The sequence below is a fragment of the Amphiura filiformis genome, unplaced genomic scaffold, assembly GCF_039555335.1.
Source record: "Amphiura filiformis unplaced genomic scaffold, Afil_fr2py scaffold_59, whole genome shotgun sequence".
Classification (NCBI taxonomy): Eukaryota; Metazoa; Echinodermata; class Ophiuroidea; order Amphilepidida; family Amphiuridae; genus Amphiura; species Amphiura filiformis.
Genome location: NW_027305523.1, coordinates 162,790 through 185,782, shown reverse-complemented (window position 1 = coordinate 185,782; position 22,993 = coordinate 162,790). Strand labels below are relative to the sequence as shown.

At 36.2% G+C, this 22,993-nt stretch overlaps 1 protein-coding gene across 1 annotated transcript in view; it reads right to left on the bottom strand.

Annotated features, from left to right (window-relative positions):
• Positions 1-22,993, bottom strand: part of LOC140144503 (ubiquitin carboxyl-terminal hydrolase 43-like) — a 120,938-nt gene that overhangs the window by 75,501 nt on the left and 22,444 nt on the right. Inside the window, 1 exon segment of the mRNA XM_072166314.1 lies at positions 440-772. Within this exon segment, the coding sequence (XP_072022415.1) occupies positions 440-772 (333 nt within the window).

Here is a 22,993-nt window from a genome sequence, read left to right as displayed (position 1 = left end):
CAAAGAAAGAAATAAGTTAGGCTGCCCGCCTAACTTAAAGAAAGAACCTGTAATAAAAAAGACACAGCCGTGACTAACGTCACGGCTGTGTAATTCACCATTTTAGAAATTCCCATAATTCTTCGCAAACACATTGTCATTGCGCATGTTGAACTGCATGCTAATGATGTGTGCAACAAAAGATAAAGTTTTGTAGATTATAATGGCATAATTCTAGTTTATCCATGCACCCAGTGTGTTAGATTAGAGTTATAGTTAGGGTTAGGATTAGTATGGATAGCCATCTTTATTGCTAGCTATGAAAAGATGACTTTTATTGCAGACTGCAGTGCAGTGATTGAGAGAAATTATGTAAAATTATACATCAAAATAATATGTTATATACTGCACAGCAGCACTGAGCAAATCTTTGTTAGATTTATGAGCAACAAGTACTTACTCTAGTGATAGCAACTCCGCACTCTGTAGCAACCTCTGACCTCAGATCAGCAACCGTGCCTGATGTTTCCAATGCTAGGCCTACTCTGACGACTCGTGGGTCTCTCTCCATGTACACTACTACTACTGTTAACACTCGAGTTGTTCGTTGAGGGATAGGTAAGGACACACACAAGAAAGGATCAAAGGTATTACTCTGTCTACCACAGTTTGGGCAAGTAAGAGAGGACCGATACTGAGCTTGGAAGAGATCATGTACAAAACTGTTATTGCAGCGCATATGGTTGGCTAACATCTCTGCTGCAAGGAGTTCATCTGTTTTGTTGTGGCTATTCTGTAGTTGAGAAAGAAAAACAAAAAATAATACGATTAAGTTTTAATTCACTTTAAAATTTATACTATTGCTCAAAATACATCAGAAGCTAACGATGATTTGTCCCAAATTTCACAAAATATCCATTGCGAATATCCATTACTTTTGTTGAATTGATTTAAAATCACACTCATAATAAAACAAGTATTTAGAGCCCTGCTTTACACTACACTGAGTGTCAGTTATTGTCCTTGTAACATGTCTCTTCATCTATCAAGTATCTTCATTTTAGCAAGCTTTCTCTACCTTTGTAGAACAAACATGGGTTTATTAGCAGTAAAAAAAAAGAGAACTGGTGGGGAGAGTATCAAATTCACAGCTTACCACTTAAAGTGTCATAAAAGGGTGTCAAATTTGCTGTATACCTCAAAGAAACTACATTACGGGTATCAAAATCCTGTTGTAATTTTCACTTCTTTTGGTTTTTTTCCTGTAGCATAAATCCAGATGATAGATTTTTTGTATTTGTCAGTCATTTTTGGTATTTGCCATTTAATCTATTCATTTTATTCAGTTTATTCATGTTTTCTGGGGTTGTTTTTTTTTTGGGGGGGGGGGGGGGGCAGGGGTTGAAAAAGGTAGTGTTGTTATCTTTTCATAAAACATACGAGATGTATCATAATGTGCATCAGGTGTATTCATTTGTATTTAGTGTACAATATATGTGAATGTATGCCATGCATGCCAACCTTCCATGTATAGTACATGTGATGTTATACAAACTACTGTTAGCAAATGAAGACATCAATTTGCCTCTTATTCAATCACTGATTCAATTTGTATTCCCATGATGCCCAACACATCCCCCTTCATTCAAACCACTTTGAACTGTCTGTCAAATGTGTGGTTCCACAATCTATATCAGTTCAGAGTGCCCATAGCAATTAGTTGCTAGAATTACCATCATCAAGTGTCGGCTACATGCATAGCTCCCTATAGCTTGCTGACTTGCTGGTACTACTACTACTACTATTTTTGAACTGCATGCATATTTAAGAAGGCTATTCATTCGGAAACCAGTGCAGGGTGTCCCATAAAAAGCGGGTTCCAATGAATGTGGTGATATTTTATGTGTTTTCAACAATCATTCAGTATTTAAATAATGAAAGCCACATCTTTAAGCTATAATTTGTAGGTAACTAGAATTCATTTAATTTTTAAAGTTTTAAAGATAATGACCTCGAATGTAAAAATGGTTGCAAGACCAAATAAATTGGTGAATTGAATTTTCATGCGGGCACACGTCACATGCATCTATCCGTGGGGTTAACCTTTTCACAGATAAAAAAGGTCTGGACCCCAATAAAATTCTGGCTATGCACTTGAAAAACATCTTGAAGAATCAAAGTGCTAATTAAATGGGGGAGATTGGAAGTATAGTATAAGAGTATTTCTGGCAACATTGTTTACCATCTTTAGTGGCAAAGTTTTTTTTTATGCAAGCAAAGGTAGCATGCACAAAATAATGCTGGAAAGATGTTAATCACTGTTCACCCTACAAACCATCATATCACCTATACCTTGTGTCGCTTTGCTTTGTGACGCCACTGTGTTTTTTGGTTGTGTAGGATTGAAACGTGTGTGCTGTTCTCGGCATCACAATTTAAATATGCTCACATGTTAAGGTTGCATAAGAAACAGAGATGCTTTTTGACATCACTACCAAACTGGGACAGAATATTTCACATTCGACCTCGCTGTTATTATGATTCAAGATTTACGCACCATGTGTGCAGGATAGGAGGTGAACTGATTTGCACAAAGATTCTGAGAAAAATTATCCATTTCAAGACAGAATATTATCAAAATAGGGCTTTCTATTAGCACACAGGAATACCCTGTATGAATTACTTTTGACTATTTGGTTATAAATATCAGCATTTTTAAGCCACAAAATATAAGCTTTAATTTCATTTGCTTGCCCACAAAACCACATTTCAAACTCTTCACCACTTATTGGTTGCAATTGATCCATATGTCATGATAAACCTCACCCTTGGTGTAAACCTCAAATAGGTAAAATGATACAACAGTACTAGTTTCTGTTTCTACTACACTATTGTGCACAAAGACCACATTAAGCTTTTTGCATCAATTTGGAACATACACTGGCAATACAAAACCACTCCTTACCCTCACCGACCGACACACTAATAGTTTCACAAGCGCACCACATTTCAGACTATTCATGAATGACTATATTCTTGATTGAAGCATTGGTTCTAACCAATCTATACCTACATGCCTGCAGCAATTCCTACTCAACACACTAAGGTATCAAACACTGCAACCTCTATACAGCAGCATTTCTTCTTATTCAGATTGTCTACTCATTGTATCTATGCACTTAATTTTTTAATATTTTAGATCATACCAAATACTAACTTTTATCCTAAGATCCGGGCCTTAGATTGAGGTAGTTGTCGCCTAATCATCTCACAAGAGGTTGCCACTAAATAATATCAGTTTTCGCAACAAAAAACCGTAACATGCAAAGAAATGTCACCTTTAAGATGCCATTTTCTTCTTTTCTAATGGATGGAATATAAAAATATACCGGTAGCTTGCAAAGACCTGCAAACATAGATCTATAACTTTTTTCCCTATCTAACTGAAGATCTTCCACACCCGGAAGCTAAGCACCAAATGGTGGACCCACTTGACTTTTTACTATCCAACGGAGACATACACAGGCAAATGAGACATAGTTTGATTTGCATTTTTACGTTGTTTGCAATATGCTGCTAGTGCTAGGGAAGAGGACTCATATACATACATGTATGTCCTCGGTTCCAGAGTGTACCCTGTTATCAAGCTACATTTAGGGGGTTCATCCTCACCTGCAGGTCTTTACAAACATAACAGGACCTTAAGTTTTGACAGTATACCGTATTAATTTTATCAATCCTATAAGTATAATACTACAAATTAATTATTAAGACCCAATCCTAGTCTTGATCATAATCACAAGGTTAATACTGCATCCCAAGATATATGTCCCCAATCCTTATATAATACTTGGATGTATTTATAATTGCACCTCTAGATCAAGACTTCAATGTCAATTTAATATCACCTCTCCTCCAGACATGAAACAATGAAAGATGCATGCAATGATGCAGCCGTTACCAGGGTGAAACTGATATCCGGTAGTAACCTCTGCCGGGGCTGCATCATCTCTCCTTCAATGCAAACATCCCAAGGCATCATATATTGCCACTGTTTTTACACTGATTATCAGCTCTTCGTCAACACAAATCACAGTACTCAATGAAACTTTGGATCAATGTTGTTATCATCATAACAGATGAATTTATGTCATGGATTGTCAAGAATTTGCCCCCTTTTTTCATGACTATATCAGCCAATATTGCTTAGAATGAACCCTTCAAGCTTAACCAACGACTTGATAAGCACCAGTTAACAAATCCTTTACCATGTTCATTATCTATAAATAGAATGTTAAATATTGGAGATTTGAATGAACAGATGCCTCAAGAAGCCAGGAATGGTTAAGTAGTAGGAGGGGCTTCCATTGGAGACAGGAAAGGAAATTGTTACTGAATGCATGAGTTATTGGTTAACTCACACCTTTGTACCTTCCAACTGAAAACAAAAAGTCTCTTGGCAAAAGCCTCTAAGTATATGCCACTAATTCACTTGTTAAGAACAAGTACGGTAAAACAAAATGAAATTGCAATGAGTTTACCAAACTCATTGCATCTATAGAGATGAGTTGGTGTATTCTTGCCTCTCACTGCCAGTGCTCACCCTTCCCAGATTGAGTTCATTCCCCTTTTAAGCTGTGTATTGGCATAGTTGCTGATCCATCTTATTCATACCTAACCTCTCAAGTTGCTCTCTGGGTAATCTGGTTATCATCCTCAATCTAAAATTAAATCTCTTCCAATAATCTTTTTTTCTGATATTCCTTATTCTGCAATATGTGACCAGTTCCCGTAAAACCCAGAGTGTGTCAAAATGTTACTTCTTTGAAGATTAAAAATTTGACACCAAAATGGGTGGTTTTATTCAAATCAGTATAACTCGAGTTTGCAGCAAGCAAATACAACAATTCTTTTTTAATTTAGACATTCAGAATCTGCTCTTTTCAATGGTATTTTTATTTACAGCGGATTCCTTATAGATTTTGTACAAAAGCACCTCAAACATGAGTGTACTTTATTTTGAATCACCCTGTCCTCCATATATTTCACATACATTCTCCATGCATGCAAAATCAAGATATGGATAAGTAGCAATCCTCTTCTAACATTAAAATATAAAAAATATAAATAAGTGCCTCATCATTGTAAATTATAAATGACTAATTCTGGGCTGATGTAATATTTTTGTCAATCACAAAATCCAGTTTATCCATACATGAGTATCAATTTAATTTCCTATGGATCAATCATTTAATTTAATCTACCATATCCAATTAATAATTTCACAATTAGAATTGTGGCTATATTCAGCTTTATACAGGGTGAGATCTCTGAGTAAAGTGATGACCAGAGGGAAGAATCCTGGCTATTATAAGTATGATTGCTATAAATGGTATTTTGTCTTTAATGTTACCAGTTCGTAAGGAGATTAACATTATTGGATTTGTGGTCAAGACCTAACTGGCAGGTTTAAACATTTCATTTCCACAGGACTTTTATAATTAACATTTATCATCTTCATTATATTATACCAAAGGAATATGATTCATATCTTCTACTTGATCCTGTGCATAGTCTGCATATAGTCTGCATACTGTGCATTGGGTTTAAATGTACATGCGAATGTGTGTAAATTAGGAGTTGATTCCAAATGAACCTCTTTAGATTTAGTATCTATTGTGTATCAATTTTACTCATGAAACTATTAAACTACAATAATTACCGAAAAGGTGGTCATTATTTGATCATCTTCACTTCAGGTCAAAGAAATCCAAACTTCTGCATGTCTATATAGCTATACACACAAGATACACGTACAACACGCACAAGATCAGTAGCAATCAGCCTCCATCAGACATGCCAATACTATTCTATATTAATTTGGAACGTTGTGAGGCCTGACTGTATGATTCCAATTAAAGTATATATGTGAGTGACCAACCTAACCAGAATATGAGCGATGTCTTATTTACAAGCAAGCACCTAACCTACATAATTGAATTGATCCATAGTTGGTTTGCATACACACAACACATGCAGGCACATAAGGAAAGCTTGCTTCATGGCACATGATGACCAATTACTTGTCTTCCATTTCCATGTCACATGGCAAAATCACAAATAGGTAGGAGGCAAGAATATATATTCAAAAATAATCTTTAAGGGTACTACACCCTCGATAAATTGTGTCTATTTTGCATTTTCTCAAAAACTAATAACACAGTGGTAACAAAAGTTATGTATATTATAGGGCAAGGAATCCAATTACTACACTGGAATTTCAGTGACCCAAGTCAAGCGGTTTGTTATTTATGATAAGAAATAAGGTACCGCTAGGATGTACCTCGTTTCCTATCATATATACTGAACCGCTTGTCTTGAGTCACTGACATTTCAGTGTAGTAATTGGATTCCTTGCCCCAATACTATACATAACTTTTGTTACCAGTGTGTTACTATTTTTTGAGAAAAATGCAAAAATAGTTACAAATTTACCACAGGGGTGTAGTACCCCCTTAAAATCAATTTAAACTTGATATTTAATAAACTGAATTACAAAACATTTGAATTGAGCTAATATATTGTTAAAATGAATCTCACTGATAAGGGTCCAAATACTTGCTCCCAAAATTCTGTTACATATGTACCGTATTTGTTCCATTAACCGCCCATGCCCCTATAAGCGCCCACCCAATAACTTTACAACAAACTGCCCATGTAAATCTGGATCATGGCCTGAAACATATGGCGCACTGATGATGATAGTTGAATATTTAGGGCCATTTTTTATGTATTCAATTATGTAAGCAATGTAAAAAATAAGAGTCCATCCAAAATGACTTTGTTAAGTGCCCTGGGCGGTTAATGGAATGAATATGGTACATCATAATCTTTTTCTTGTAAAAAAAAGAATTGTGGCATAAAGTTTCCATTCACATCATCAGGCTTCAGTAAAATTATACCAGCTACAAAGACATTCAGATGCTAGGCAAAGAGAGGACTTTAAATCTTAGAGGCATGTCATAATCATTACTAGTTTTTAGATGGATTCAATACAGAATTAAAAACAAATTGATCATTCCATATATGATTTGCATAACATAGATTGGAGGGCTTGAGAGTTCAGATGCAAGATTCATAATTATTTAATTTGAGATATTGGCAAATATAACTTGCCAAATATAAAGAAAATATTAAGAAATATGTAGAAAAATTACTTTTGAATTGGATCCAATTTTAACAATTTTACCTGTCAAATTAAAGCCACCTATTATTATATGGGACATATTGGTGGCTGTTATCTTGAGAAGTTGGAAAATGGTGTTGATAGCAATCAAGCAAAATAACATCTGAACTCAAATCCAAGTCTGTCACAGTTCAATCTTATAACAGTTCTATGCATATTCTCAAGAGTTTCCACTATGTAAATTTCTTGCCCCTTCAATAATTGTATACAAAAATTTATTCAAACGGAAATGAAGACAGACAGTTAGCCGACCTAATCGCCTGTACTGCAACGGCAGATAGTGTTGGTTGTATCCAGCAGTCCCATACACGTACTGAAGTATTGCCATTGACAACTCACTGTATGATAATGATGCACCAAAGGCAGGGATAAGTCAACGGTCATCACAGATCATCCTATCCTTATCTTGAATGAATCTTGAGAAAATGAAAATAGTCACTTGAAAATGTGCAGTGAAAATAGTCCTACGTGTTCATGAATATTTTACTATCACCCTTGTATGTACCTGTGATCATCTATTGAGGCGCTGATAAAAACCATCTCTATCCGAAGTATAAAATTGTAAATTAAATCATGAGATAACCCTTACGAAAATGTAATCATAAAAACAAGCTCGAATAAGCTTGTTTCGAGCTCGAGTGAGCTTATTTTGAGCTCAGATGTGATTGATTTTGCTTGTGTAAGCAACATTGAGCTCCTTCAAGCTCGAAGGTCGAAAGGTCGAGCTCATATTTACGAACACGAGCTCACAATACAAACAAATTACGAGCACAAGTAGTCAATTGATCTTGCCCACACAAACCTTACGAGCTCAAAATGCTCGTTTCTTATATGTGAGCTTGCACGAGCACACATGAGCTCATAAACTTTACATGTGAGCTCACACAAGCTTGTACATTTTTAAGTAAAAATTTCTATTAAATTTGTAAGCTCAAAAATTTGGCTGAGCTCGCATGAGCACATACAAGCTCATTAATTTTGTACTTCATATTTCTAAAACATGTTGTGAGCTTGCAAATTTGATGTGAGCTCGCATGACCGCATACAAGCTCGTAAATTTTGTACTTTTGTAAAATTTCTACTATGATAATTTGTGAGCTTGTAAAAGTGTAAGCTCATAAATGTTGTACTTATAAAAAAATCAACATTACAATTTGTGAACTTGAAAGTTTTGTGTGCAAATAACAGTTTTTAAAGTGTCTATAAAACCCACTAAACCACCTTGCAATAGCCAAAACAGGAACAACATCAGATCCTGATGGTACATAAATAGTAAGCATACACCAAAATAGTCAGAGAATGGCCATACTTTGGATTATCCAGGGCAATTTAGGCCCTAGAATGTAAGCTTAGGGCCTAAAAAAATGCATTTAATTCTTGATGGATTTTGCAAGGTGGGCGTTTAATAGGTACTGGCCACTTATTAGGAAAAAATTAGATGTACACAACAAACAGTTTGCGTCAGCAAGAAGCATACGCTGAGACCACCCCGCTCATATCGTGAGCTAGGCACTCTTGATCGCACATCTCGGGACTACACAACCTCCCTTGGGCCTACACTAAGACTTGTGAATGTTGAAGCAAAATGATTGTGCCTTGTCTTACTGTGTTGTGTACATCTTATCGTGAAATAAGCTATAGTCAGTTTATACTAAGACTTGTGTGGCAACAAACCTCAGATTCTGTTGTATGTTATGTTTGGCTTGTGGAGAGAGCATGTCTATTATTTGTTGCAACAAATTTTACATCTGTGTATCAATAGAGCACCTTCAAATGCTGGCATGCTGAGTAGATAGTTGGTGGCATGATTTGGTATGGTGATTGTTGTGTTGCATACTGACAACGTTCTCTCTATGAAGCCAAACATACTGTATAGCTGGCGTCACTGCACATAAGAATATATCAACTAAAAACACAATGTAGGTATAGGTTTAGTTTAGTGCAAAATAAGCATTTATTAAGTTTTATCATAAAAACATTTCAATAACTGGAAATGTACATCAGTCATGTAGGTGATGCACTGAAAGGTTGCATATTGCACCTACTCTTTTTTGTATTTCGATGTACCTTTTAAATGTTCTTTAAATTAAATGTTCTTTAACTTTATACAGATGTTTGTTTACTTTGTTATTGTTGCAACTACAATAGTCAATCACAAATTTTTTTTTTTAAACATCATAATATACCTACAGGTGTAGGACCACATGAAGCCCTTTGACCTGACAACAGGATGCCCATCAGCTGACCTGCATATTAGCCAGAATGTGCTTTTTGGAAAAGACAACAATCGAGAAATTACTGTGATGTCCACTGGTATATCATAGGATTGATTGAGGCATTGAGCATCCAGCATCAGGCACCCCTGCCAGCTACTAGTAATTGGGAGACAGGCTTAATTGCCTACAGGTTGGGGATAGTAGGGAGAAAAATGGCTGCCTACCTGAGCAACACGGATGGCACATGGGCTGAGATAGTTGCAGATTTTTATATCTAACATTTGCACTGTGAATGCAAGGGATTCACCAGAAAGACTTAGCAGTTATTCAAGAACCTAGTGGAGGTAAAGTTATACGTTGGTATGAAACCATTCCAAGGAACTGTTAAGCTTAAGCTAGCTGTGCTGTGTTATTTGATTCTGTCAATGTCATGACATGACTTTGAGTAGTGTACACTTAAAACGCGAACTGCGAGCATGCATTAACTGGCTACAGAGTACAGACTAGTCTTCATGGAAACTCCCAACTACAGATCAAGACATGATCTGGATAACAAATGACTCTAGATCATCTCATGCCACAATGATGGCACTGCCAATGATAACATATTAATATTCTTACTCTATGCTAGTATGCTATACATTATATGATTGTGTATGTGTATTATAACTTGTGAAGCAGGTTAACATGGTTAAAGCCCCACCTGATGATGTAATTAACCCCAAAATAAATGTTACTAGTGTTTTATTGTTCTGAAATAGTAATGCAGTGTACTGTGTTTACTTTGTGTGAACCTGGTAGTAAAGGGTATTCTGTCCCTAGGCCATCAGTAAGGTTGGTATATACGTTGGTCATAACATTACGAATATTGGCTTGTGATATGGAGCTCAATTGAGCTTGAAACAAGCTTGCATTTGTTACAAGCTCGTTAACAAGTTAGCTTGTGAGCTTACATTTATAAGCTTGTGTAAGCTCGATAGAAATTGCTGTTGCGAGCTTGTTTCCAGCTCACAAATGTTGCAAGCTCGATATGTTTCAAAAATAAGCTCGTTTTGTTTCAAAATTGAGCTTGTAATTTACAAGCTCGTATTTGTGAGCATATATTAGCTCGTAATGAAACTGCGAGCTTGTTTCAGCTCGCTTGGGGTGCAAGCTCGTTTTGTTCCAAAATAAGCTCATCAGTTCCAATATCGAGCTTGTAATTTGCAAGCTCATCAAAATGCAAGCTCGTAATGTTTCAAAAATAAGCTCGTTCTGTTTCAAATACGAGCTTTTTCTTGATCATTACGAGCTTTTTCTTGATCGTAACAAGCTCTGAACGAGCATATATAACAAGCTCATAACAAGCTCGTATACAAGCTCAAAATGTGCTCGGCATTTTCATAAGGGAAATATGGTGCTAACTTGGTCAAGTATGGTAGAAAACACAATTGACAGGGTAAAATGTGAAATGCAAATGTTCTTTTGGGTTGAACTCACATAAGACTAAATGCATCCAGCACCCAGCAATTGCTACTTTAATTTCAAGTTTAACTGGAAAATTTATCTGATAAATGATCAGGAAAATTATGTGCAGGAATGTGAATTCTGAAGTAGAATTTGATTTTATGATCTTTGCTCAAGTAGAGAATGTGATTTGTTACATTCTATAACATAGAAAATGGACTTTTAATGAAATGGGCTTAAAGTGTTATGAAGATTAGAGCCAATTTTAACCATTTTTAAAATTTCACCAATTTGTATACATTGTCAGCAACAAATATTTGAGCTTTAATACCTCAACATAAAATTCTATGATTTGCATTGTTATGGTATCAAAGCCAGAAAATAGACCGTTGACTAAAAGATGACTTAGTTATGAATGAGCATGAATTTTGTTTGATTAATAAAAACCAACTTTGTAGCAAAATAAATATGCTCAGCTACAAAGACTGTGCATGAATTGTGAACAACGAATTGAAAACAAACAGTATAAACTGATTTTATGTTATGGGTCATTGTCCAGCATTATTTCAGCTGCACCTTCTAGCACCTTTATATGCGATTACCTTCAAGCACACCTGCAGACCTTGCTTCCATGTGACCCTCTCAATGATCCGGCCACTGGCCACTTCTTCTATCGACTAACCGACTACCTGCCTACTGATAGCCATTCACACTGAGCACTTCCTATCCCATCTCTAACATTGCATTGCATAATGTAATAAACATGAACACTCGCTGGTACATCAATAACTTGCAGCTAATCTAATCAGTTTTCGGGTTATTCTATGGAGCACAGTGCAGATTTACACATATTTTTCATCTTTCAACACAACGGTTGAAAATGCATGATACATGTTATTGCATTACTTCATTTACTCAGCGGTTTTATTACACACTCTCCAAATGTTATCAGACTATAACTGACATGATGTTACAGTACTGTTTTAATCAATATGCAGAGGCTGCACCAAGATCATAAGTAAAGAAACATCATTACAAAAGGAGGGCAGATCCCAATGTTAGTACATGTAAACCCTGCGTGGACTGATTTGGTGGTAAATAAGGCTACAGTTTTGGGGTGCATTTCCAGGAATTTTGGTACAGCGATGCTCCCTATAATTCCCATTGCTAAAGCCAGAGGGATATAAACATGGAAATTTGAATAATAAAAAACAAACCCAGGAATTCCTGTTTAAAATTCCCATTTATATTTCTTCTTTTTTTATTTTTCTTAAAACTACAATTTGAAATCTCAAATGTGTCAACATCAAAATGCATACAGACTCCCCCTTTTAACTTTGTTAACATAGATAAACCCAAATCAAAATAGGTCAACTCAGATTAAACATACAATGTACCTATGTCTAGTTTTAGTTGTCAAATTTTGCACACCTAATCCAGTTTCATCCAAAAACAAATTGAGGATTAATGCAGTTAGAAACCAATTACATCCAGCAATAGATCTGTTTTCTAACCACTTAGTTGAAAGTTAAAGAGTGGATTATGTATGCAGATTGCTATCTTCAGTAGACAGCACACTTTATATGAATATAATTAGTATGCATTTGATCAGATAATAGGAGCCTGCCTGATGGTGCAACATAATTACATTCCTGCAGATTCATTGACCACATGGAATATTACCAGACTGTGGATAATTTCAAGGGCATGACGACCAATGCTTTCCAGTGGCAAAGCGAGCTCATGCAATAGCTCTGTACTTTAGTTCGCTCGTAAAAAACCCTCATTCCCTGGTTTCATACTGCCATGTGACTTGCTGCTGAGCGGTGTTACGCATGCGCATTGCAAACAAACGGATACAATCAAAGCTTGTCATTGGCTGGTAAGTCCCGGGTTCGATTCAAAGGCGGGATCACTTTTTGTTTTCCAAGTTAAATGATTCATTTTGGTTCAAATATTTGAATAGATGGCCTTGTTATGTTGACTAAATTCTGTTATATCCCCGCGGTTAGTCATACTTGTCAAATTTGAATAGATTTTATTCATTTGTGAGGAGTAATTTTAAGAGTGTATGACCATAGAAAGAAACTACTCTAGTGTCAGCACAAGATTGCTTTCATCATTACCATAACTGCATATGACCACTTCTTCCCCCTGGGCTTACCAACTTCCACATGAAAAGTACATTTTTTTCTTTAAGTGTAATGAAGATTAGAGCCAATTTTAACCATTTTTAAAATTTCACCAATTTGTATATGTTGTCAGCAACAAATATTTTAGCTTTAATGCCTCAACATAAATTTCTAGATTTGCATTGTCATGGTATTAAAGACAGAAAATAGACCGTTGACTAAAAGATGACTTAGTTATGAATGAGCATGAATTTTGCTCGATTGATAAAAATCAACTTTCTAGCAAAATAAATATGCTCAGCTACAAAGATTGTGCATGAATTATGAACAACAAACCAAAAACAAACAGTATAAACTGATTTTATGTTATGGGTCATTGTCCAGCATTATTTCAGCTGCACCTTCTAGCACCTTTATGCGATTACCTTCAAGCACACCTGCAGACCTTGCTTCCATGTGACCCTCTCAATGATCCGGCCACTGGCCACTTCTTCTATCGACTAACCGACTACCTGCCTACTGATAGCCATTCACACTGAGCACTTCCTATCCCATCTCTAACATTGCATTGCATAATGTAATAAACATGAACACTCGCTGGTACATCAATAACTTGCAGCTAATCTAATCAGTTTTCGGGTTATTCTATGGTGCACAGTGCAGATTTACACATATTTTTCATCTTTCAACACAACGGTTGATAATGCATGATACATGTTATTGCATTCCTTCATTTACTCAGCGGTTTTATTACACACTCTCCAAATGTTATCAGACTATAACTGACATGATGTTACAGTAGTACAGTACTGTTTTAATCAATATTCAGAGGCTGCACCAAGATCATAAGTAAAGAAACATTACAAAAGGAGGGCAGTTCCCAATGTACATGTAAACCCTGGGTGGACTGATTTGGTGGTAAATAAGGCTACAGTTTTGGGGTGCATTTCCAGGAATTTTGGTACAGCGATGCTCCCTATAAGTCCCATTGCTAAAACCAGAGGGATACAAATGTGACACGATCAAGGGAAATGAGTCGGATGTCGCTAATATTGATTTCGAGATATTAACAAAGAAAGTGTTAAAATTCTTTTGTTTTATATTGTTTTCAGCGATTGATAAATTGATGTAACTTTGCAAAGAAAGGTTGTATCAACATGGGGTTTTCAGTCTCTGAAAGCCCTAAATGCCCTCTTTAGAAACATGTGAAAAACTCATTTTTGACCAGGGTCAACATGCGACTCATTCCTCTTGATCATGTCACAAATGTGGAAATTTGGGTAATAAAAAACAAACCCAGGAATTCCTGTTTAAAATTCCCATTTATATTTCTTCTTTTTTTATTTTCTTTAATTTTTCTTAAAACTGCAATTTGAAATCTCTAATGTGCCAACATCAAAATGCACACAGACTCCCCCTTTTAACTTTGTTAACATAGATAAACCCCTATTAAAATAGGTCAATTCTAGATTAAACATACTTTATTATGTCTAGTATTAGTTGTCAAATTTTGCACACCTAATCCAGTTTCATCCCAAAACAAATTGAGGATTAATACAGTTAGAAACCAATTACATCCAGCAAGAGATCTGTTTTCTAACCACTTAGTTGAAAGTTAAAGAGTGGATTATGTATGCAGATTGCTATCTTCAGTAGACAGCACACTTTACATGAATATAATTAGTATGCATTTGATCAGATAATAGGAGCCTGCCTGATGGTGCAACATAATTACATTCCTGCAGATTCATTGACCACATGGAATATTACCAGACTGTGGATAATTTCAAGGGCATGACGACCAATGCTTTTCAGTGGCGAAGCGAGCTCATGCAATATCTCTGTACTTTAGTTCGCTCATAACAAACCCTCATTTGCTGGTTTCATACTGCCATGTGACTTGCAGCTGAGCGGTGTTACGCATGAACATTGCATACAGACAGATACAATTAAAGCTTGTCATTGGCTGGTAAGTCCTGGGTTCGATTCCCGGGCGGGATCACTTTTTGTTTTCCACTTTATCCGATTAATTTTGATTCAAATATTTAAATAGATGGCCTTGTTATGTTGACAAGAATCTGTTATATCCCACGGAATAGTCATACTTGTCAAATTTGAATAGGTTCTATTCATTTGTGGAGTAATTTTAAGAGTGTATGACCATAGAAAGAAACCTACTCTAGTGTCAGCACAAGATTGCTTTCACCATTACCATAACTGCATATGACCACTTCTTCCCCCTGGGCTTACCTACTTCCACATAATAAGTACAGTTTTAAAAATTCATCATGAACTCATTTACAAACAAAAATTAAGAAAACACCTTTATTTTGTCTAAAAATATTGCATTTTGGACACTTCAATTCATATTGTCAAGGGCACTCTTCAAACAGTTCCATTGCTCACATATTTTCATTAAAAAAAATCAATTGGTGAAAAATATTGAGTTTGTAGAAAATCCCAAAGCACTGATCTAAATCACCTGTGATTGCAATGACCTAGTTTTTTCATCATGCTAGTTGCTACTTAGTGAGTTTTAAGGGTTTTACATCAGTTAATACTGTGTGCAGTGTCTGTGCACATGTCCTCCTTTATTCTCAAGCATTTTCTGTGATCTGTCTCTTACAAAAATAGAATTGGAGTTGGAGCTGTTGTTTTGCTAAAAGGTTTTCTCTTTTGCTTTCTATTACCCTTGTCCTAGAGCTACCTGATAGAGAGGTTGGTTGGCACTTGGTACAGAGAGATGTTTTGTCGCACCTGTCTACAAAACTTTATGTAGGTTCTTGGTTCACTACATTGAAGTGAGGATGCATTAGTCATGTTAGTTGGGCCTCCTTTGATCATGTCATCATTCAACTGTAGAAAAATTTTGGAAGATATTCTTGAAAATAGGTTTGTCATGAAAATATCTAGGTCAGTTGAGCTGGATGGTCAATGAATGACCTATTTTGGCCAATATCATATTGGCCTCATCTACCAGAAGAATTACAGAAGTATGACAAGTTGTATGTGAATGCGCTCTAGCATTTTTAGGACAGACTGATCCCAGCTCGGCTACAAAAATGTGTACATTTTCCAAGATTTTACAATTTCACAAACAGTTGGGCATTTACACAATTTTTTTCCGGAACACTTCAGGTTTTCAGGCAGTCTACCTCATACACCCTTTTAAAACAGTAGGCTTTTGTGACCTCTAGTGTGACTACCCCCTCTTTGGATTTTGGATTTGTCCTGATGACCTCCCCATAGCCCTACACAGGTATTCATCCTCTAAAGGGGGTTATTGTGGGCTCATAGTTTGCTTCCAAAGTCAAGTCTTTAGAAGATAAATACCTGTGGAAGGAGCAGTTCTGGCAGAGTGTGTGAATGAAATTATCACTAACTTAAAAACCAGGTATCATATGAGGTAGACTAGTTTCCATGGTGCCCTGCTTGCCTCTAATCATGCTAATGTCATGAATGTAGCATGAATGTGAACTGTGCCACTTTTCTTCTAGTTCAAGCTATGGATATAGACACCACCACCAAAGATCTACAAACTGACCTTCATCTCCACAAATAATGCTCATACTTTCATTACTTTCCTTTAATCGTAGCCATTGATATAATGATATTGATAATACTGACCAAAGCGTGATATATGTACATATAACCCAATTAGCTGCAACCACAAAGAAAAGGTCAGCACACTTGAGCCAGTGAATCTCTCTGGGGCATCTAGGGGCATGCAATGAGCCCTTCGGTCGTGTCCATCTTAAAATATCCGCTTTCGATTTTCATTCAAACTCGACCTGCTATAAATAGCTCACCTTTTTCTTTTTCATTTTTATCTGTGGCTTTGAGAAGCTTCCTGTTTGGTGGTTTAGACTGTAATTCATTTCACTTATTATGGCATTACGTACTGCTCTGTCTGCGGTGTATAGGAATGAATGAATGCAAAGTGGCATCGTGTTTCACAAAGTGTGCGATTAAAAGAGAGATGGTATCCGTACAAGATTACCTCAAGAAACAAGACGGAGACATTTTTGTCTTGCTTTCCAAGCAACTCTGTAATTTGATACCATGCATGCTGCTACCTTTCATTGTTTTTAAGGGAAATTGTTAATGCTATTTGAAGACCTATATATATATGTACTGTATCAAAATTGCAGTGATTCTTTTTCCCTTCTTTTTTTATGGATGAAATGCACATGCAGCTTTGCAGTCCTTGTATGTATTTATTTATATTTTATTGTAAAATGCACTGTGCCTACACACCAAGTATCCTAAATCAGCAACAAATAAAACTCTGATTACCTGGTAAAATAACAGACACAGTACGGTACATATTTGTAAGAGGTGAAGAATTATAGTGCAAAAATACCATTTATATGGAAAGCTTTATGGAAAAAATTGCCGACCTACCTACCCTAACTTTTTTTTTTTTTTTTCGCCAATCAAACATTTTTTTAGGCCTAAGAGTGCAGCAGGTCAGATGGCACAGGCTTGACTTCAAGTGTGTACTAAACAAGATTTCATTGGGACATTTATTCTTAGCTCTGCATAGTCTGCCCATCACAGTACCACATGTTCTAACTCAATATCAATGCTGATCATCTTTCCACTCTAATAGCAAGACATTCTGAATTCAATATAACCGCATCGACTTTAATAAGCTTACTGCTACCTTCACATCTTCAATGTAATTGAATGTTCATTTGGGTGGTGGTTAATTTGAATTTGTCTCATTTAGTGTTAACAGTGAGTACTCTTTCCACCTAACCCAGATGTACACATGTATGTACTTTGTTACGCAACATCAATACTGTTCAAAATTAGTAAATCTTGAAGCTTCTGGTGCACATTATGTCTAGAAATTCACTTTTTGGCTTTGAATGATATGGAATAAGTATCACACTGGTGAAAATACATACACATATATAATGTTAAAATACATCTTTCTGACCTACTTTGTTAATTTACCCAAAATTCTCACATCATGCCGAAGGTACAATACAGATGTGCTACAAATAAATGTATACACATGTGTTGCCAACCCCGCCCGCTCACAAGCCTTACAAAAAATAAAAATCGGAAATCATTAAGTGCGCCCTCGCAGTGCATGGCCGGTGCGCGATCAAGAAAATGGCTCTTTTATTGTTACACTAGCCTGAACGTACATCGAAAGATAGCGTGTATCAGCGGGATTTGTCTCCAGCATAGGCCACACCTCTAAAATTCCTCACGCTAAAACTGCATTTTCATTCGTTGAAATGCTGCCGGGAAATGTCAAAATATTGGGAATGTAACCAATCCTAGAGCTTGATTGACTTGACTGATGGATAGAGGAGGGTCTTCCGGTTTCAGGAATCAATTATTCATGTGTCGGCAACGTGTGTAGATGTTGGAAATTTTCAGCTGAAAATTTATGGTAAGTTTAAACGTGATTTCTATGAAAATATTAAATATAATCATATTACTATTTTTAATTTCCTTAAATCTATGCATATTCAAGAAAATGTTGGTACCATTTTCAGAGCAATCCATACAGTAAAACGTCTAATAAATAGATATTCCCGAGACCACCCGAAGTCGTTTCTATGGACGCATTGCAAACATGGCGGATAATTACCACTCAAACGCGTTGCGAACGAATGCACAGATCACTCGTTGCATAAAGTTGGACGAAAAACAAACGAAACTAACACATTTCTTGTTGGAATAAATATATTTAGTTTAATTTACCGTAATATTTTAAAATTATTGCATTTAAAGAGCAAAATCGTTTTCCGAAATGCCTCGATCGCTTCGGCTGTTGCCGCCGTGAATAAATTGCCCACTTGATTGATTCAGTAATTTCCACTGCACGATGCAATAACAATGAGTTTGGCGAAGTGTATTTTTAATCGGTGCATCAGTGAACGCTAGCTCGAGGGGTTGATGTTTAAGCTTCCTTCAATTTCAATTCAGTAAGCTTAAATTGTGCCGGTGAATCACTGAATGTAAATGATGATGAGTGTTGGCGTAGCTTGAAACTCATGAACTAAATGAAATACATGAGACTGATGAGTCATGACATGACCCTTGTGTGCTCTGTCTGAATTGAAATTACAGGTTTACATTTACAACTGACGTTGTAATGACACTGACAGTGCCAAACGTTAAAAATGCAGTGCCAATTTTTTTTTGAGAAGTCCGACAACTTCGAATTTGCTCAACCTCAACACTGTTCAAGGCTTTGTCATTGCTATCGACATCGGAATCGAAGAAGCATGCCAACTGTTTTTTAAAAGCAATGCAAGTTCGAAAGTAAACATACTACATAGCCGATCATGATGGCGATTCAACAAAATTTTAAACTGTTCAAAATAAGCACACTTTGCTCAAAAGATACATGTACAGTTGACTCATCGAAGTAAAAGAATGAACAGTTTACCAACCAGCGTTCAAAATTTTGGTTGTCCGGTTGTCCGGGACAACTAAAAAAGTCGCCGGACAACCAAAAATACTGATTCGGTTGTCCGCCGGATAACCATAAATCTAGCCAAAAGTAACATTTGTAGGCCTACGGACAACCAAAAACTTAGACGGACAACCGGAAATTGTAATCTGGTTGTCTGTGGGACAACCATTTATTTTTCCTAAATTCGAACACTGTTACCAACCCAAAGACAGTGTTACAATTAAAGTTGACAACAAATAAATACAAATCCTGACCGGCACACAACTAAACTTGAAAAAAAGCAAGGCAATGTGCCGGCTTGGGAATCAAAAATTCAAACCCACAACCTTCCGATCTCTAGACGGACGCCTTTTAGACCCAGTTTTAACCACCGTTTATCAGTGGGAGCTGGTAGTAAAGGCGTCTGTCTAGAGATCAGAAGGTCGTGGGTTCGATTCCATGCCGCACATTGCCTTGCTTTTTTTCAAGTTGTGTTGTGGCTTTGTGCCGGTCGGGATTTGTATTTATTTATTATTTATAATGTTAAATTGTAACACTTTGGGTTGGTAAACTATTCATTCTTTCTAAAATATATTCTGTTTCCTCTCGTAGCGAGCAATCGTTCCCCATTATGTTTATTTGTTCTTGTGCAGGATGCGTATCCCTATTAGGCCTAAAAAAAGAAATAGTTTGATTGGTGTAACACACAAAAAAAAATTCTATTCTCATGCTCTTTTGATGCATGGTTTTCCAGGCATTTTTAGATTTTGGCATTAAATTTTTAGGAGCAGTTTTTTTTGTCCAAATTTATGCATTTTTATTCAGCAAGGGGTCAATCCATGTCAATTAGCTTTAATTCAGAAATTTACCACTATCCAGAATTGTTTTAATTTACCAAATGTTAGCCATAAATAGGGGGGAAAATCTCAAGTTTCAGATCCCAAACCCTTATTGATTTTCTGTGGTGGCATTTCCCATCCCCTGGGCCGATTACAAATTGGGTGGGGTCTATTTTTGCCAACAAATTTTTTGAAGGTGTCTTTTGCCTAAAATATATTAGCCAGAGACTTGAAAATGTTAGTGGTAGTCAATTTCATGAAAAAAATGGATTGCGCAAAATATTACATTTGTGAAAGAAAGGTTGACGAATTCTGAAACTTTAGTATTTTGACAAAAAAAATCACCCATACTGACTACCATGATGGAATCAGCAGTTTTTGAAATGCACGCACACAAGTTTTTAGAGACATGCCAGGTGATTCCCATTGAAGAAAAAATTACACTTGTGAAAGGTTGCCGAATTCGGCAACTTTAGTATTTTGACAAAAAAATCACTCTTACCAACTACCATGATGGAATCAGCAGTATCTGAAATACACACAAGTTTCTAGAGACATATGTCAGGGGATCCCCATCGTAAAAAAAAAAAACACCTGTGTAACAGTGTAAGGTTGCCGAATTCTGCAACTTTAGTATTTTGGCAAAAAAAATCACCCATACTGACTACCATGATGGAATCAGCAGTTTTTGAAATGCACGCACACAAGTTTTTAGAGACATGCCAGGTGATTCCCATTGAAGAAAAAATTACACTTGTGAAAGGTTGCCGAATTCGGCAACTTTAGTATTTTGACAAAAAAATCACTCTTACCAATTACCATGATGGAATCAGCAGTATCTGAAATACACACAAGTTTCTAGAGACATATGTCAGGGGATCCCCATCGTTAAAAAAAACCCACCTGTGTAACAGTGTAAGGTTGCCGAATTCTGCAACTTTAGTATTTTGACAAAAAATCACTCTTACCGACTACCATGAAGGGATCAGCAGATTCTGAAATGCACTCACACAAGTTTCTATGACACATGTCAGGTGATCCCGGTCCCCATTGAAATAAAATTACATTGTACACCAAAGGTTGTCAAATTCTGCAACTTAAGAATTTTGACCAAAAAAATTCACTCTTGTCGACTACATCGGCAGTATGTGAATTGCACGCACACAAGTTTCTAGAAACATGTCGGGTGATTCGCATTGAAAAAAATTACACTTGTGAAAGGTTGCCGAATTCTGCAACTTTAGTATTTTGACAAAAAAAATCACCCATACTGACTACCATAATGGGATCAGCAGTTTTTGAAATGCACGCACACAAGTTTTTAGAGACATGCCAGGTGATTCCCATTGAAGAAAAAATTACACTTGTGAAAGGTTGCCGAATTCTGCAACTTTAGTATTTTGACAAAAAAATCACTCTTACCAACTACCATGATGGAATCAGCAGTATCTGAAATACACACAAGTTTCTAGAGACATGTCAGGGGATCCCCATCGTTAAAAAAAAACACCTGTGTAACAGTGTAAGGTTGCCGAATTCTGCAACTTTAGTATTTTGCAAAAAAAATCACTCTTACTGACTACCATGAAGGGATCAGCAGCATCTGAAATGCACTCACACAAGTTTCCATGACACATGTCAGGTGATCCCGATCCCCATTGGAAAATAAAATTAAATTGTACACCTGTGTTAAAGGTTGTCAAATTCTGCAACTTAAGAATTTTGACCAAAAAAATTCACTCTTGCTGACTAGTCGACTACATCGGCAGTATGTGAATTGCACGCACACAAGTTTCTAGAAACATGTCGGGTGATTCCCATTGAAAAAAATTACACTTGTTAAAGGTTGCCGAATTCTGCAACTTCAGTTTTTTGACAAAGAAATTTCACTCTCACCAATACCATGATGGAATCGGCAGTATCTGAAATGCACACAGGTTCCTACTAGACATGGCATGGCAGGTGATCCCCATTGAAAAAAAAACACCTGTGAAAGGTTGCTGAATTCTGTAACTACAGTATTTTGACAAAAATTTTTCACTCTTACCGACTACCATGATGGAATCAGCAACTTCTTCCTTTTTGATTTTTGTAAAAAAAATATATAAAAAAATAACAAAAATATTACCGGTAATTTTCTTATTAAAAACACAAAACATTGTGCAATTTTTTTTTTTTTTTTTTTTACATGTAGGTCAACTATGAATGATCCTAGCATTTAGGTCTAGGTCCAGAGACACTACAAAACCAAAAAAAAAACCTTAAGAATTTTTTTTTTTTTTTTTTTTAAATTTCGGATACATAATTCCGGGTAAATAGGATTCTCGGGCGGGACAAGAATTCCTGGGACTCACTCGCACCCTTAATAATTACCTGTTAAGTGAGACCTTTTAATATGAATGATGAAGTGTTATTATTGTTTCCCAGAATGTTAGCAGATTTAGAAACATTGTCCCAAAATCTTTTTTTCCCTTGAACTGTTACCACACAACGCAAATTCTAAGGCTGATCATTTGTTTTCCTTTCTTTTTGTTAGTCCCACGTTCGAGTATAGTCCAGAAATTGTAAAAAAAAAGTTGTTTTTTTTTTAGTTATTTATTTTTTCGGTTTTGGAGTGTCCCTGGACCTAGACCTAAATGCTAGGATCATTCATGGTTGACCTTGAAAAAAAAATTGCATGGATGTTTTGTGTTTTTAATATGAAAATTGATCAT